The 18,512-nt window shown below is 36.2% G+C and overlaps 1 protein-coding gene and 1 pseudogene across 1 annotated transcript; both read right to left on the bottom strand.

Annotated features, from left to right (window-relative positions):
- Nucleotides 1–918: 918 nt before the first annotated feature.
- LOC107494937 (GDP-fucose transporter 1-like) lies at nt 919–2,323 on the bottom strand (annotated as a pseudogene).
- Nucleotides 2,324–16,530: 14,207 nt separating this feature from the next.
- Nucleotides 16,531–17,504, bottom strand: LOC107494982 (ethylene-responsive transcription factor ERF034). Its single transcript, XM_016116019.3, has one exon. It carries the CDS (start codon nt 17,387–17,389, stop codon nt 16,685–16,687), a length of 705 nt encoding a protein of 234 aa, XP_015971505.1. The 5' UTR covers nt 17,390–17,504; the 3' UTR covers nt 16,531–16,684.
- Nucleotides 17,505–18,512: the final 1,008 nt, after the last annotated feature.

Below are 18,512 nucleotides of genomic sequence, written 5' to 3'. Positions count from 1 at the left end.
ACATGCAGCGAATGCGAAAATTGTGTTAATGTGTTTGATTAATGTCATGACCAATTTTTCATAGTGACCGTGAAATTGGTTTCTATCTTAATTTCACAATCCGAACTTGTGAAGTTAGATTGCCAATAAAATTATGAAATAATAAGCAAAAATTATTTTCTTTTTTTAAATGAATTAGTAAATAAAGAATTTTTAAAATAAAAAGTAAAAAATTAATATGATATAAAAGGGTGATGAAATTTCTGTTTGAATGAATGCATAATGAAGATTTTTATTTTTTTTGCACAATATCAGCTTTCACTTCTTTTTATTTAATGATGTAGTTTCCAACCATGCTATGTATGAGGGAAAAAAAACTATCAAAACAATTATTGGCAATTTGGCATAAAATATATGTTCGTATTAGGGGATTTATATTTAAAATGTATAGAACACAACAGGTGTGTGTATATATAAAAATAGAATAAACTATTATTTGTACTTATAAATTTTATGAATATTGATAAAAATATCCATCAAATAAAGAAACTAATATTGTACTAAAAAAATGGGTTTCATATTAGAAAAATACTCAAACCTTAATTTTTTGTTGACTTTTTAATAAAATTTTTAAATTACTCCTACCATCTTCTTCCCTAAATTTCAAACTTTCACAACCCTCTTCCCACCAACACTTTTTCTGATTATTACCACCGTCTCCCCTTTCCCTCTCCACTGCCACCACTCACCATCAACACCACCAGCACCACCATCATCTCCCCTTAACACCATCATTCCTATTTTGTGGAGGTTTTCTCTCAGTAGTTGTGAGCTGATCTATAAGTAACAAATTAGAATTATAAGAGCACTGGGATCAAACAAAAATCCAAAATCAGATCTCAAATCATTAAAAATCTCAAGATTCTCACTGGTAAAGAATCAGAACAAGGGCGCAATCATGAAAGAGAATAAATTGTTGTACAAAACAAAACTCCAAGAGTTCAATCCTAGATTCATGATCATGTGCTTGACGTAAACCATCTCAGTAGTGATTATGACAAGATAAGTAAAAACCTAAGAATAAATAGTAAAGGTAAAAGCGGAATCAATGGCAACATACCTCGGCGCCAGCGAGGATAACAACGCGGGAGAAAAATGTGAACTTGGAGGGGCAAGGCAAGTGGTAGAAGACGGTATCTACAAGGGCGACGAGGAGAGGTGTGAGAGATTGGAAGACGATGAAGGTGTTGACATCGACGTGGTGGAGGATGTTGGTGTTGGTGAAGATGACGAGAGGAAGAAGACGAGTGTAGCGGAAAAGAAGCGCTTGGCGGTGTCGACAGTGAAGGGGTCGTGGTGGAGGAACCCTAATTTGTCGAGAAGGTAGATGCCGAGAGCGGAAGTGAGGTACTGGAGTGCGGTTAAGAGGTTGGGATAGTTGAATTGGGTGATAGCATGTTGATGATGGTGGAGAGATTGGAGCAGAGTGCGTAACCGACCACAAGAAAATGAGATTTTGTGGAGAGGGGAGGGGAGGTAGTAGTAAGGAAGGTGGTGGTGGTGGTGAGGGTTGTTGTGAAAGTTTGAAATTTGGGGGAGAAGATAATAGGTAGGGGTAATTTAGAAATTTTATTAAAAATTCAACAAAAATTAGGATTTTGGTATTTTTGTTACACGGAACCCATAATATGGGTACAACGTTAGTTTTTTTTTTATTTGATGGGTACTTTTGTCAGCGTTCACAAAGTTCATAGGTACAAATGGTAGTTTATTTGTAAAAATACATATGATTTCGTGTTAGATTTTTGTACACTCGCATTTTTTATGTCACTACAAGAAAAATGTTGAGTACCTTTAGAATTACCGTCGGATTTAGCATCGACTTGTATCGGCAGATTTACTGTCGAAATTTTCAACGAAAAGGAGGAGAAATTCGTCGCCATAAAAGGTTACCGTTGGAAGAGATTTTTCGTTGCTAAACCCGATGGTAATTATTGGTGTGAAAATATAACTCAACAGCGCCAATGTTACAGTCGGATATTCCGCCGGTATAACGATTTAAAGAAATGCGTTGTTTTGGTGATTTACCGTCGAAAAAATCCGATGGTAAAATTGGGTTAAAATTCAAACACAAAACCCTTCCCCTTCACTTGTCTTAATGCTTTCACTCTCTTCTCCCTCTCTCTCTTCTCGTCTTCTCTCTCCATCACCATCGAATCGTCACTGTCGCCACCGCCGGGAGCTCGTCGTCGTCGTTGCTGCCCCTTGAAATACCCATTGAAGCAACCGTTGCACATCTCATCGATTCTGCTGCTGTTGCTCTCCCCGCTGCATCCTCCACCATGGCTATCGTTAACGCCGTCATGACTGCCATCTCTGTCACTACCACATTAAAGAGACCCTGCAGCCACTATCATCAGATTTATTGTTGGTATGGTTATTTTCTTTTTACATATTAATTTGTGACTTTAGCATTTTGTTAGGGTTTAGGTTAACTCAGTGGTTAAATTTGTTTAACGAAGTGTGTGATTAGGATTTGTTGTTTTAATTTAATGGATGTAAAAATCAAATAATGTTAGAGTAGGTTAAGTAAGGTGAGATTAAGAGTGCTTGAGTTGTTGGAAGATTTTAGTAAAGTTTAGTGAATTAGTTTCTTTCAATTGCATTAAACTTATGTCGCTTATTTTTGTCATACCTCTTGTTAGTTTGGTGAAATTAATTAGAATTGGGTTTTAATTAATTGGAATAATGAGTTTTACTTATTTTTTTAAATTAGTTTCTGATTTAGTTTCAGCTTGTGAATTTAATATGTTTTTCTTTTTATTAGGACGGTGCTATTTTCTCTGAGATCAGTTGGAGTTTTTTTTTTGTTTGTGCAGTAATATTCCAGGTTATTTTTTATCTCTGAATATAATGAATTGTTTAAATTTTATGTTGGACTTACTTTTCCTAGGGTGTGTGTTTCAATATGATTCCTAGTCATCATCTATGAATGTATGGGAGGAATGACGATAGTCGGGGGGTTTAAACCTGAATTCTTTGAAAGGGTTGACGTGTTTGTCACACATGTCTTCAGCATGGAACAATTTAGGTCTGAAGGAATATCTAGGTGTCAGTATCAAAAGTGTCGGTTGACTAAGTGGTTAGGACCTGCGAACATAACGCTTCACCTCTATCGTAATGGGTTCATGGATGAGTACTGGATGTGCACGGAACACATAGAAGTGGACGAGTAAGGAATTAACTGGTCTGCCTCTAATTTGAATAGGTTCTATTGTCAATCAATGAAGGTTCGGGTGGTGAGAGACCTAAACATGGAAAAATAACTTGGGAGGCTAACTAAGAGAGATACAAGGAGATGGTGTTTAATGCAACAGGTGTTATAAAATTGGAAGAGACTGAAGAAGAGCCTAACCCAGAGGCAAAGAAATTTTATCAAAAGTTAGAATCTGTTATGAAACCTTTGTTTGAAGGGTGCGTTCATTCGGAGTTGTCTGTATGTGCTAGAATGATGAGTATTAAGTCAGAGTCAAATCATACCCAAGAGTTTTTTTTATAAGTGGCCATCCTTTGCAACAAACTGGTACGTGTCATATCCACTGACATCTCTCGAAACCACTACGAAGCAAAGAAGTTAGTTTTAAAATTGATTCTAAATGCGGTGAAAATTGATTGTTGTTTGAATGGTTGTATGTTGTACTACAAGACGGATGTAGACCTAATTGAATGCAAATTTTGTAGATCACCAAGGTTCCAAGTCGAGAGAGAACAGATTGGTAAATGTTGGTTAAAGAGAATTCCAATGAAATGGATGCACTACTTGCCCTTAATCTTTATACTGAAAAAAACGTGTTTGATAATATCATGCACACAGTAATGGACGATGAGCAAATAAAGGACATCAATAAGGTTAGGAAAGACTTGGTAGAGATTTGCAAGCGGCCAGATCTGAATTTAAAGAGACTTGATAATGGGCGGTGGGCTAAACCAAAGACGGTGTTCACTCTAATGAAGGAGCAGAGACAAAATATATTTGTACATGAATTAGAGGATTAATGTTTTTTTATAGTTACACCTCTAACTTGAGCAGGTAGTCAAAAGTGTTACGGGGTAGGCTTGCTAGGTTAAATAGTCATGATTGTCACATCTTCATGGAGTCTTTGCTTTCTATCGCATTCAAAGAACTTCCAACCAACATTTGAAAACCCTCACAGAAATAAGTGAGTTCTTTAGAAAGTTATGTGCTATGAAATTTAGCATTAACTATCTCACAATTATGGACTAGAACATTCCTATATACTTTGTAAGTAGAGAGGATATTCCCTCCATCCTTTTTTGACGTTATGGAATACTTTGCAATCCACAAACTAACCGACAAGTGCACCGGGTCGTACCAAGTAATACTTCAGGTGAGTGAAGGTCGATCCCACAAGGATTGATGGACTGAGCAACAATGGTCAAATAAATCACTTAGTCAGGCAAGTAGAAAGTTGTGTTTTGAGGGTTGTAAAATGCATTAAACAGTAAATTCAGAGAATTAGAAAGCAAACAATAAAAATGGTGTGAAATATGTGAGAGAAATAGTTAAGGGTTCAGAGTTGTTTATTCATCCAGATTAAGTTCTCTTATCGACTATTTTAATCATGCAAGATTCTTTTCATAACAAGTTGTAATTGACTAAACCCTAATGTCTTAGTGATTTAGTCTCCTCTAACCCAATCAACCGCTAATGTCTTGGTTACTTAATATAGATTAGAGGGTTAAGATCAATTCTAGTTTATGGCCATAGAAACCCTAATTACCCAAAACTAAGAGGATTATATGTCACGTATCCCGATTAGTTCAAGTAATTAGCAATTTAGGAGATATTTACTTTTAATTTGTTGTTCAAGCGAGATAACTCTGCCGAGAATCACAAGAACACATATAGAATGAGGGTTATACTATCGTTCTACCCAGATTTATAAGATGAAGAACGAAAGCAATCATTGAAACTAAATCAATATATTAATTAAAATAGAAAAGTAACAGTCTTAATCCATAGAAATAAACAGAGCTCCTAACTCTAACCGAGGAGGTTTAATGGCTCATGACTTATAGAGAAAATAAGGGTTCTAAAAAGTGTGGAAGTGTCGAAAAGAAAAGATCCTTCTAAAGGGTGAATATTTTTTCTTTTATATCTAACCTAATTTTATTTAAAACTAAAATAAAATATTAAATTCTAAACCTAAAAGATTTTGTTTGTAAATAAAAATTACAAAAATAAAAGATAATATAATAACTAAGAGCTAAATCCAACAAAAGATGCTCCTTTAATGTGGTGGAGTTCAAATTGCTTTGCGCTAAACATCAGGTGTGGCGTTTAGCTCCCCCATGGGCAAAAAGCCCTCTTTAGTTCGCTGGTAGCTGGCACTAAATTCCAGCTTGGTGTTTAGCGCCCAAAGGGGCAGCTTTATAACCTCTCCTTTTTGCTCAAAACTCTGGCAAATTGATCCGAATTTTACCTAAAATAATAAAAATACAAAAACAACTCAATATAGCATCCAAAGAGGATTTTAACACTAAAACATAATTAAACTTACTAAATTCTAACTAGAAAATAAGCAAAAAATGGGTATAAGATACTCACACATCACAACACCAAATTTAAACAGCTGATTGTTCTCAAGCAACTAAAACAATATAAGACTAAGAAGAGAAAATGCCTAAGACTTTAGGGTTCATTTAAGCTCATGTCCAATTACTGAGTGGGGCTAATGACACTATAATTCTAAATAGGTTTGGCATCTCACTATCCTTTGAAACTCAGAGATGTTGATATCCTTCAGAACTAGAACTCGTATGATATTATGGATTGTCTTCTTTAGGCTCTAATTGATCCTTGAACACAGCTTTTTTTTTTCATTTCTCTTGGTGCTTTGCACATTGAGTCTAGCCGTGACTCCAAGTGTTTTGTCCTCAAGCTTAACTTGATACAACAACACCATAAACTCTTAAATGGAAAACTCTTTTGAGTTCTAATTTTTCTTTTTATTTCTCCCAGACAGTGGTGCTCAAAACCTTTGGCATACTCTGTAATTGCACTTAGTCTCAACTCTTAGTGCTCTGTCTCAAGGATTACTTGACACATTCACACAACAAGCATATAGTTAGGAAAGCAACTCATTTGAGCTTTTAATCATTTTAGAGCTTCCTAACCATTGATACTCAGAGCCTTGGACCTTATTTTTATTATTTTTTATTTATTTTTTGCTGTTTATTTTGCTTCAAGGACTAATTTTTTACTTACTTTAGAGAATTCATAATACTTCTCTAAGTTCCTATACCTCATGAATCAACATTCTCAACTTCAAGATCAAATATGCACTGTTCAGTTCATACATTTGGAATTATAAACAATACCACCACATCAAAGTTATCAGAATAACTCATAATATATAACTCAAGTCTCATGCACTTTACTACTTCTTTTCTTTTTCTTTTAATTTTTCAAGCTTAGTGAGTAATACATGAGACAATTTTCAAAATAAATATATAATAGCAAAATAGATAACTAAACTGGAAAGCAATAAACTACTACTAATGATCATGCAAAAGACTTTTAAATAAATAACAGGAAACAGATAAAATATTGAAAAACAGAAAATAAGGAAAGTAGAAGACAAAGAAACTCAACCACCTCAGTCATCTTGGCTACTGATTCCTCATGGGAATCTTCTCTGGCACTTTAGCTCATCCAAGTCGCGCCACTGCCTCAGCAGCTCCTCCACTAGCTGATGGAGGAGGGCTGAGTGGTCCTAATGCTCAATTTTCAGCTGATCAACAGACAATGTCAGCTCCCCAATGGATGTAATCAACTTATCCCAGTAGTCATGGGGAGAGAAATAGAATCCCTGAGTCATCTAAGACTGCTTCTACTGAGGAGGAGGAACTGGCTCCTGTGGTGGTGCATGTCCAAGCTCCCTAGCATGCTCCATACCCCTCCTAGTAATAGGTCTATCGAGCTCAATAGGGGTATCTCCATCAGTGCGAACTCTGGCTGCCTCACACAGGCGGAAGATGAGGTGAAAGAAGGCCAATCTTACAGAGGTAGAAGCCTTCACCGCTACGCGAGACAACTCCCGAGGGATCACCTAATGCACCTCTATCTCATTTCAGAGCATGATGTAGTGGATCATCATGACTTGGTCAATAGTGACTTCAGACTGGTTGTTTGTGAGGATGATAGAGCGCTGAATGAACTCCAACCATCCTCTAGCAACCGGTTTCAAGTCAAGCCTACCCAGCTAGTATGGTTGACCTCTGGCGTCCCTCCTCTATTGTGCTCTGGGGAGGCATATGTCTTTAAGGATCTGGTCCAGTCTCTGGTCAGTATTGACTCTCTGAGTGTAAGAATGAGGGTCCTCTCTGGATGGTGGTATCTACAATGCTTCCCTCACACTCTCAGGACTGAACACCAAAATCTCCCCTTGGTCCATGGTGCGCCAGTACTTTGGGTACCATTTCACGCCTTGTGCATGCTTATAAGTCACCCAAGCATTGGCATAAAACTCTTTGACCATCAGCGCTTCCACATCAGTCACGGGATTGGCCAGAACTTCCCAATCCCGCCTAAGAATTTGGTCTCGGATTTTCGGATACTCACCCGGCTGCAGATCAAAGCAGACCTCTGGGATCACTTTCTTTTTGTTCACTACTTCGTGAAAGTGATCTTCATGGGTCTTAGAGAAGAACCGGATAAATTCATAAGGGTCGGATGCAGGGGCCTTCTCTTTTCTCTTACTTGAAGAGGATTCTCTGATTTTTGGTGCCATATGGATGATGAAAATGAAAAAAAAGCAGAGGGTCACATACCAAATTTAAAGGTTTGCTCGTCCCCAAGCAAAGGAAAAAAGAAATAGAAAGAATGTAGGGAAGGAGATAGAGATGATGGAGATAGCGAAGGAGGGAGTTCGAGTAATGGGTGAAAGGTTGTGAAAGCAAAATAAAAAAATGGATAGTTGTGAAATGGAAGGGAATGGAAGTAAGTGAAGTAGTGAAATGGGTGGAAGTGTGGTGAAAAGTGAAAAAGGAGTGGGTATTTATAGAGGAGGGGGTAGGGGGTTCGGTCATGGTGGGAAGGGTGGGGGTAAATGTAATTGAATGTGGTTAATGGGGAAGAGAGATTGATGGGGGTTGATTGGGTGATGGAAAGGTTGATAGATGTATGGGAAAATAGGGGATGAATGTGGATGGTATAATAGGGAAGGGGGAGAGAGGTTGTTGAGTTGAATGGTCAAAGGGGGGAGGGAGTGGGAGTAACCTTTGGGAATGGTGAAGGCCCTTCTTCGAAATTCAAAACTGGCTTTCTTGGCGCTAAACTCCAGCCTCGACCTTTAGCACCAGAATTAGCACTTTTTTTAAAACTGAGTGGTGGCACTAAACGCCAGCTTGGAGGGTTGATGCTTCATGAAATTATACCCTTGTGGGAGTTAAACACCACCTGGCATTTAATGCCAACTGCCGCTTGTCCATCCTGGGCGTTAAATGCCCTTGCTGCCTTGCCTGGCATTAAACGCTCACTTGGCATTTAGCGCCAAAACACTTTGAGTTGAACGCTCTCCAAGGTGTTATGTTCTTCCTCATGAGTCCTCCTGTTCCTGTTCTAAACACTTTGTATGATCACAATTAAAATTAAACCAAGAAAAACTATAAATAAAAAATGCATGAAAATTAAACTGAAAGAAAAACTAAAGGATACTTATGATTGGGTTGCCTCCCAACAAGCGCTTCTTTACTGTCACTAGCTTGACGGTCACCTCCACTAGGGAAGGGGTGATCATAGGGGTTTAGCTCTTCACCCCTCACTGTGAATCTCTTTCCTGTGCTATCATGGATTAACTCAATGTGCTCAAGAGACAGGATCTTGTTCACTATATGAGGCAGAATTGAACTCTTAGTGAATACCACCTTCATTCCTGGAGAAAAGTCTTTAGTGGAAATCTTCTTGTTCCACCAACCTCTAGGCACCTCTTCTTAGGAACTCCCTCCTTGGTGGATGATGCACATCCAACACCAAACTTAAGTTTGATGTCAGAGAAAATTGTAGTGGTTCCCACCAAAAAAGGTTTGAGTAGTGAACCCTGCTTTGCAATAGTCAGTGGTCGTTGTAGACTTGGGTTGGTGATCTCACCCTTCATGCAAGCTCCTCCTTCACCAGAGTGGTGTAAAGGTTTAAAAACCTGAAATACCAAGTAATCCTCAGGCATCCTCAGAACCAGATCACCTTTTACAATATCAATCAAAGCTCTCCCAGTGGCCAGAAATGGCCTTCCCAGGATCAGAAAGTCATTTGCATCTTCTTCCATGTCAAGGATCATGAAGTCTGCAGGGAGGAAAAGCTCTCCAACCTTGACCAAGACATTCTCTACTATTCCATATGCCTGTTTCAGAAACTTGTATGCTATTTGTAGTGCTATCTGTGTTGGCTGCGCCTCTTGGATTTCATGCTTCTTTATTACAAACAAGGGCATTAAATTGATGCCTGCACCAAGATCACATAGGGCTTTGTCAAAGTTGGTGCTTCCAATAGTGCAAAGAATCTGAAAGCTCCTTGGGTCTGGCATCTTCCTTGGCAACTTTCTCTAAACTAATGCACTGCATTCTTCAGTTAGGATCACGGTTTCATCTCCTTTTAGGGTTCTTTTTGCAGAGAGTAAACCCTTCATGAGCTCAAGATATTGAGGCATATGCTCCAGTACCTCAGCAAAAGGCATGTACTATGGCATCCTCAACCTTTTCTGCAAGTTTAGTAACATATGCTTCCTCCTTTGGCACGGAGTCATAAGCCACTGTGATGGCCTTGCATTCTTCTCTTGGATTTACCTCTGTATCACCAGGAAGAGTGTTAGGAGGCCTCTTAGGTATTCGCTTGCTCATCTGACCCACTTGTACCACCAGGTTCTGAATTGAAGCTTTGGTCTCCTGTATGAAACTCTGAGTGCTCTTGGAAAGTTCTGCAACTATTGAGGCTAGGTCAAGAGTATTTTGAGGCTAAATATTTTCTTGTTGCTATTGAGAGGTTGGAGTTGACGGTTGTTGAACTTATTCTGATTAAAACCGCCTTGAGAGTTGTTCTTGAAATTTGGCTGAGGTTTCTGAGGTTGCTCTCTCCACCCAAAATTTGGGTGATTCTTCCATTCCTAATTAAATGTGTTAGAGTAAGGATCATTATAAGGATTTCTAGAGGAATTTCTCATATAGTTAACTTGTTCAGGAGTGGATGGAGCCTAACCATAAGTCTCACCTTGGTTGAAGTCACTACTCATGTCATAAGATGCATCTTGAGTATTGACAGCAAAGACTTGCATCCCACTCAAGTACTGAGTAATCATACTAATTTGTTGAGACATGGCCTTGTTCTGGGCAAGAATGGAATCCAAAGTATCTAGCTCTATGACTTCTTTCTTCACAGGATTTCTCTTAGAGGTGTACAAGTATTAGTTGTTAGCAACCATCTCAATCAACTCATTAGCCTCTTTAGGAATCTTTCTCATATGTAGAGAGCCACCTGTAAAATTGTCCAAAGACATCTTGTCCATTTTAGAGAGGCCATCATAGAAGATCTGCAGCCTAATCTAGTCTGAGAATATGTTAGGAGGGCACCTCCTGATCATTGACTTGTATCTCTCCCAGGCTTCATAGATGGACTCACCATCTCTCTGCCTGAATGTCTGAACATCCGTCCTCAACTTAGTTAGCTTCTGAGGAGGAAAGAACTTGGTCAAAAATCTGTTGACCACCTTGTCCCAAGTGTTCAAGCTTTTCTTAGGCTGAGTGACAAGCCACTGCTTTGCCCTGTCCCTCACAGCAAATGGGAAGAGCATCAGCTTATAGACATCTAGATTCACTCCATTAGTCTTCACAGTGTAACAGATCTGTAGGAAGTTAGAGATGAACAAGTTTGTCTCTTCCTGCGGAGTCCATGAAACTGGCAGTTTTATTGCACTAGAGTGATCAAATGTGACTTCATCTCAAAGTTATTTGCACCTATAGGAAGCACCACAATACTGTTCCCATAGAAATCTGGGGTGAGAGCAGTGTATGAGCCAAGCATCCTTCTAGGATTCTCATTACCATTTCGATTATCAACATTAGCATTAACTATGTTGTTGGGATCCATAGTAGCCTCTTTAACTTCTTTCTCGAAAGTATCTCTGAGATTCTCACCGACCTTACAAATTCAAGCTTGTTGCAAACGCCGCCTCAAGGTCCTCTTAGGTTCAGGATCGAAATCAAGAAGGGGTTCTTTGTTCCTACTCCTGCTCATAAACAACGGACAGCAAATAAAGAGAGGTGGGAATCTCTATGTCAGAGTGTAGAGAATTTTCGGTGAGGTATCCTGTGTAAAATAAAAATAAAATAAACTAAATAATTAATACTTGAAATTCGAAAATCAATAAAGAAAAATAAGACACTAATTTCAAAAATAAAGAAAAGAAAATTAATCAGAAAAAATAAAATAAAATCACAAAAGGGGGACACCAAACTTAACTTCAAAATTTAAAGAGAAAAAATTTTAGACAATAAAGTTAAGAATTCAAAAATTAAGGAACAAAATAAATAAGACTATGAATTGAAAACACCAAATTTAATTTCAAAAATTAAGAAAAAAATTTAAACTAAAATAACACTCAATTTTCAAAAATAAAAAAAAAGAAAGAACACAAAATTAAAACAAATAAAAAACTAAAAACACCTAATCTAAGCAATCAGACAATTGGTAGTTGTCAATCACAGTCAATCCTCAACAACGACGCAAAAAAATTGATGCGAATTTTCTAAATTCACAAACTAATCGACAAGTGCACCGGATCGTACCAAGTAGTAACTCAGGTGTGAGAAGGTCGATCCCACAAGGATTGATGGACTGAGCAACAATGGTCGAATGAATCACTTAGTCAGGCAAGTAGAAAGTTGTGTTTTGAAAGTTGTAAAAAGCATTAAACAGTAAATTCAGAGAATTGGAAAGCAAACAATAAAACTGGTGTGAAATATGTGAGAGAAGCAGTTAAGGGTTCAGAGTTGTTTATTCATCTGGATTAAGTTTTTTTATTAACTATTTTAATCATGCAAGATTCATTTCATAGCATATTGTAACTGACTAAAATAAAATATTAAATTCTAAACCTGAAATATTTCATTTGTAAATAAAAATTACCAAAATAAAAGATAAGATAACAACTAAGAGCTAAATTCAACAAAAGATGCTCCTTTGATGAGGTTGAGTTCGGATTGCTTGGCGCTAAACGCCAGGTGTGGCGTTTAGCACCCCCATGGGCAAAAAGCCCTCCTTAGTTCATTGGTTGCTAGCGCATCCAAAGGGGCAGCTTCAAAACTTCTCCTTTTTGCTCAAAACTCTGCCAAATTGATCCGAATTTTACCTAAAATAATAAAAACACCAAAATAACTCAAAGTACCATCTAAAGAGGATTTTAACGCTAAAACATAATTAAACTTATTAAATTTAACTAGAAAATAAGCAGAAAATGGGTATAAGATTCTCACGCATCACATCCACCTACCATACGAAGCAATACTATAAGAGATTTTGCCGTTTTGCATATATCTTGGATAATTTTACAATTTTAGATTGTTAATTTTTTTAATTAAAAAAATTTAAATCATTATTCTTCTTTCAAAACAAATATTTTTAATTAATAGTACAATAATATAAGTACGTAATATTATATCTAAATCGTTACAATAATACACGTATTTTTGAGTATCAAGACTATATACATATTCCGAGCTAAAAAATTATCTGAAATTATAGTTCAAAAATCATTGGTTTCTTGCTTTTGTTTTATTCGGGGTGGTGTAACCGGAATGTTGTTTATTATTTTTTTCTTTTTGGTTAAAACCCACTACTCAATACTCGAGATGTACCTTTCATATGATTTTTGACATTGTACTCTAGAGATAACATATTATGCATGTCAATAAATACTTTATTGTTTACGTATTTTTATAAATATTATATTTAAAAAAATTCCTCCAAACACTATATATAAATTTCACAAAAATAGCAACAAGTGTAGACTTCTCCTAGATGGCATTCTTCCTAAGTATCAAGAACATGATTTCATTTTGTTCTTACCACAGGATCATGTCCCTGTCCAAATTAAACTTCAATTCTGTTCGCAATATTTTGGTTGTAGTCATTATTACAATGGCATCCATCATAAAAGTAGCAATGAATAGGGTAAAATAAGGTAAGGGACTTCATTCTAATTTTCGTAACAAGTTTAAAATTTTCAACTCTAACTCAAGTTCTACTTCCATTTTAAACCTCCCAACTCAAACTTTATCCAACTCCAACAAAAGAATAAATTTACTTTTACTCAAACGTATATTATTAACAAATTAAATTATTAATTTGATAGTGTTGGAAAAATTATTTTTAGTGCTTCCGCTATTAGACAGGTTTTTGATTTAAATCTGTGTTGAGTTTTTCCAACAAAATGGTATTCAGAGCTTTAGTTGTTTATTTCTGTGTTGATTAAATGGAGGAAAATACTCATGGACCGAATATGATCAAATTGAATTCTTAAAATTATTCAATTTGGAAGACCCTCATGGAAGATATGCTGTATAGTAAGGACTTGTATGATCATGTGGAGGGAGATAAATCCAAAGGTACTAAATCCGATGCTGAATGGAAGAAGGTGAATCGAAAGGCAGTTGCTTTGATTAGGCAATGACTTGATCTTAGCGTGTATCTACATGTTGACACCGAAACGAATGCAGAGAAGATGTGGAAGAAATTGAAGGAGTTATATGAGAGGAAGAATGTGCAAAACAAAGCATTCTTGATTAGGAAGCTTGTCAATATGAAGTATGCTGAAGGTAAATCAATGCCGGAGCACTTGAGCATTTTTCAGGAAACGGTGAACCAACTGACAAATAATGAAATCACTTTGAATGATGAGTTGCAAGCCTTGTTGTTGTTGAGCTCTTTGCCTGATAGTTGGAAAGTTCTGGTTGTGACACTAACTAACTCAGCTCCAAAAGGAAAGTTAACGTTAGCAATGGTTAAAGAGAGCATTCAAGAATAAATGGGTATTCAAATTGAAAGCAGATGAAAATATCTCACGGCCAAGGTACAAAGCTCGATTGGTTGTGAAAGGCTTTGAGCAAAAGAAAGGTATTGATTTTAAGGAGATTTTCTCTCCAGTTGTGAAGATGTCCTCTATTCGAGTTGTGCTTGGATTAGCGGCTAGCTTGAATTTAGAGGTTGAGCAGCTTGATGTGAAGACTACATTCTTTTACGGTGACAAAGATAAAGAAATCTATATGGAGAAACCAGAGGGTTTCGAGGTTAAAGAAAAGGAGCATCTTGTATGCAAGTTGAAGAAGAGCTTATATGGGCTGAAGCAAGCGCCAAGGCAGTGGTACACGAAGTTTGATTCCTTCATGGAAGGTCATGAGTATAGTAAGACTTCTTCTGATCATTGTGTCTATGTTAAGAAATTCTCTTATGGTGATTTTATAATTCTCTTGCTTTATGTTGATGACATGTTGATTGTTGGTCATGACACTAAGAAGATTGAAAGTCTTAAGAAAAACTTGATCAGATCCTTTGCTATGAAGGATTTGGGTCCTGCAAAGAAAATCCTTGGCATGAGTATCACTCGTGACAGGAAGAATGGGAAACTGTGGTTTCGCAGCAGAAGTACATTGAGAAGGTTTTAGAGAGGTTTAGCATGAGTAATTCCAAACCTGTTAGTACTCCACTTACTAGTCATTTCAAGCTGAGTTCACAGCAATGTCCTACAAGTGAGAAAGAGAAAGCGGAAATAAAGAAGATTCCATATGCATATGTAGTTGGCAGTTTGATGTATGCTATGGTTTGCACCAGGCCGGATATTGCTCATGCCGTTGGAGTTGTTAGTCGGTTTCTCTCTAATCCTGGCAAGAAACACTGGCAAGCAGTGAAGTGGATTCTCAGATACCTTAATGGTACTTCCAGAGTTTGTTTATGCTTTGGGAGTGGCCAACCTGTGTTGGATGGTTACACAGATGCGGATATGGCTGGAGATCTTGATTCAAGAAAGTCTACTTCTGGTTATATGATGACTTTTGCAGTGGGAGCTGTGTCGTGGCAATCTCGACTTCAGAAATGTGTTGCTTTGTCTACTACAGAGGCATAATACATTGATGTTGTTGAAGCTTCTAAGGAACTCTTGTGGATGATGAAATTTCTACAAGAGTTGGGCATCTGTCAAAAGAAGTTTGTGTTATTTTGTGACAGTCAGAGTGCTATCCATCTCAGCAAGAATCCGACGTTTCATTCCCGATCAAAGCACATAGAGGTGAGATATCATTGGATACGTCAAGCGCTTGAGATGAAGTCATACGCACTTGAGAAGATTCATACTGATGATAATGGTTCAGATATGATGACTAAGAGTTTACCTGTAGTGAAGTTTGATTCCTGCAAAGAGAAGGCAGACTTGGTGGAGCAGCCTATCCCCACTTGAGTTGGTGAGGAGGAGATTTGTTGGTGGGTCTCCAACTAAGTGGGGCCCACATCTCATTAAAAAAAAGAAATAAGGAGAGAAAGTGGCATAAGCCATGGAAGAGAGAGTGAAGCTTTCTTTTAAAAATTGAAAGCAACGAAGCAAGGGTTTTTCGGCGTCGAGAGAAGAAGGAAATTTGGGAGAAAAGAGCATGCTAACCTTGATCACATTGACTTGGTAAACTTGCTCCATTTCTTATGAAATTTTAGTATGTTATTCCTGGTGTAGAGATGGACATTAGGATATAACTTGCTAGTTGTATTGCCTTCTCTTTTACCTGATTTGAGATACCCACTTTTATGGATCGGAGAGTTTATGTTGATTCCATCAGTTTTGGTGATGTATTTTGTTGATTGTTGAGATTCCCTAGTGTTACTAGGAAGACTGTTTGTGTACCCATTATTCTGATAGTAGAAGATTTTTCTGGACTAGGTCTTGTGGATTTTTTGTCCCTCTTTTGGGAGTTTTTCCACATTAAAATTCTAGTGTTTGATTATTTAATTTCTGTCATTATATTTGTTGCTTGGAGTATTTTGGTATTCTCCATTTAATTTAAATTTAATTATCTGTGCAGAACCAAAAAACTTAAATTTAATTCTCTACACCTTTATGATATCATATGTATATATATTTTTATAAACATGTATATTATACACTAAGAATACGAATTAGATGAACAAAGTTGGTCCCATATTCAAACTCATCCAACCTTGTTTATTGTGGATTGAGTTGTCAACCTATTTTGACTGGACTAAATTGAATTGGATACCCGCATGTGCGAGTAACAACGTTACTAACACTAATCATGAGGTCATAATTTATACTAAAATTGCAATAGAAGTAAAGCTAAGGAGATAATAATTAAAGTTATCTTAATAATTTAACATCTATAATTTTATATATATAATATTTATAATTATACAATATTACAAATAAAATTATATAATTATTCTATTAATAATTAATAAATATTAAATAAAATAATCTCGATCATTTAAATGATTTTATGCAGAGTTATAAACACAAACTCATACCCATAATTGCAAGAACGTACTGCAAACTACAATTTACAAATTACAAGCCAATAATTTCTTGGTAAAGTATATTTTATTTTTCATGGGATTAAGAATCTGTAGCAAGTATTACTAGTAATTCTCCCACAAAAAATGCTCCTCAAGCCTGAATCCATAATCAACTGCAAATAGTAGATGCCAAGAAGGAGAATAAGAGGAAGAAGATGCACTGCTCTTTCCATCGTCGGAGAAAAGATCCGGTAGCAGGTCAAACAATGCGCCATCATCATCATCATCCATACTTGAAGATTCTTGCTCATTATTATTATTAGTGGAAGTTGAAGATTCCATTATTAGGCCAAGATTTTGTTCTTCTTCTTCAGCATCAGCTTCAGTATTGTTCTCCACGGCTGCCGCCTTGGAGGCCGCAGCTTGAATGTCCTTAGGAGATGTACTGACTGGCCTTGGGTAACGCCGAGCCATTTTAGGGAAATTGAGGTAAGCCGAAGGGCCTTTGATGGCTAAAGCCGCCACGTCATGCGCTTTTGCCGCCATTTCAGCGGTTCTATATGTTCCCAGCCAAATTCTTGATTTCTTTCTTGGCTCCCGGATCTCAGACACCCACTTACCCCATGCCCTCATTCTCACACCTCTGTATGTTGGGTGATGCATCCCTGCATAGTAGTCGCCATTGTTGTTCTCCATTTTCTTGCACTCGTTGCCGTTTTTGGACATTTGACATGCTCTTCTTGATGACATTCTTTCTTTAATGGTGCTTGAATTTGAGGAGTTTGAAGTGGTGGAGACTAATTTTTCTTCAGTATCATCACTTTCCATGCTGATAGCTTAGCTTAGCTGCAGGGATATGTTAAATTGTTTAATTATTAATACTCTACACACACTCAATGATGAGTGATACAATTGTTTGTCTTTTTCTTCTTCATGAAAGAACTGGATTTATATAAAGAAGAAAAAGAAAAAGAAAAAGAAAAAAGTATATAGGAAAAGGAATATAAAGCAACATAGGCTCCAGAAGGCTACAGTTCAGCTAATTTATTCGGCATGTGACAAATGAAGGACATGCATATAATACACACGGAATGTTATTTGCCTATATTTTCTATTTTTAGTATTAAAATAAGGGTTTTTTTTTCAATTTGTTTTCTAATGACACATGATGATAAGAATACTATGAATGAAAATATTTTGTTAAAAATTATTAAAAATGTATAACTTTTTTATATTTTTAATGTATTGAACACCAACAAATTTAAAAATTTTAAATTATTATATTTTAAAAATATGTTCTTAAAACACAAATTAACTAAATTCTTATAATAATTAATAAAAAGTGAGAGGAGATAATATATCTTTAGAGAACACGTACCTAATTTTCTCTCAACACTGCGATAAAGGAGAAGAAACCTACCACACCTTAGAGGGTTGCTACTGCCATCAGTCTTGCAAGTCAGTGGTGACCCTTTTTTCTTTCTTTCTTTCTTTCTTATTTTTTATTTTATTTTATTTTATTTTTTATCTTTCGTCTATGCTGTTATTTCTTTTTTTTTTAACTTTTAGATTTTAATAACCTTCTTGCTTCTTGTGATGTGTTTTTTTTTTTTTGTCATAGTTATAATAATAAATATTACAAATTATAATATTCATTGAATATTTGAATATATTTTTGTTAGAGAAAATTTAATTAAAAAATTAACAAAATATAAAATAATACTAAATTCAATGGATATAAGGTTATCCAATTTATTAAAGACTTGTAAATTTTCTATTAGTTTATACGAATACAATTAAACTAATATTTATTTATTTTTATATTTTGTTTAATGTAAAAAAAATAAATTTAAAAAACCAATAAAGTCTAAAATAACACAAACTTATATAAGCTTGTAGTTACATTCAGTTAGTTTTTCTTTTCATCAAAGTGGTGTGGTAATAATGAGAT

The sequence above is a fragment of the Arachis duranensis genome, chromosome 6 (assembly GCF_000817695.3).
Source record: "Arachis duranensis cultivar V14167 chromosome 6, aradu.V14167.gnm2.J7QH, whole genome shotgun sequence".
Lineage (NCBI taxonomy): Eukaryota > Viridiplantae > Streptophyta > Magnoliopsida > Fabales > Fabaceae > Arachis > Arachis duranensis.
This window is presented reverse-complemented; position numbering and strand designations above follow the sequence as displayed.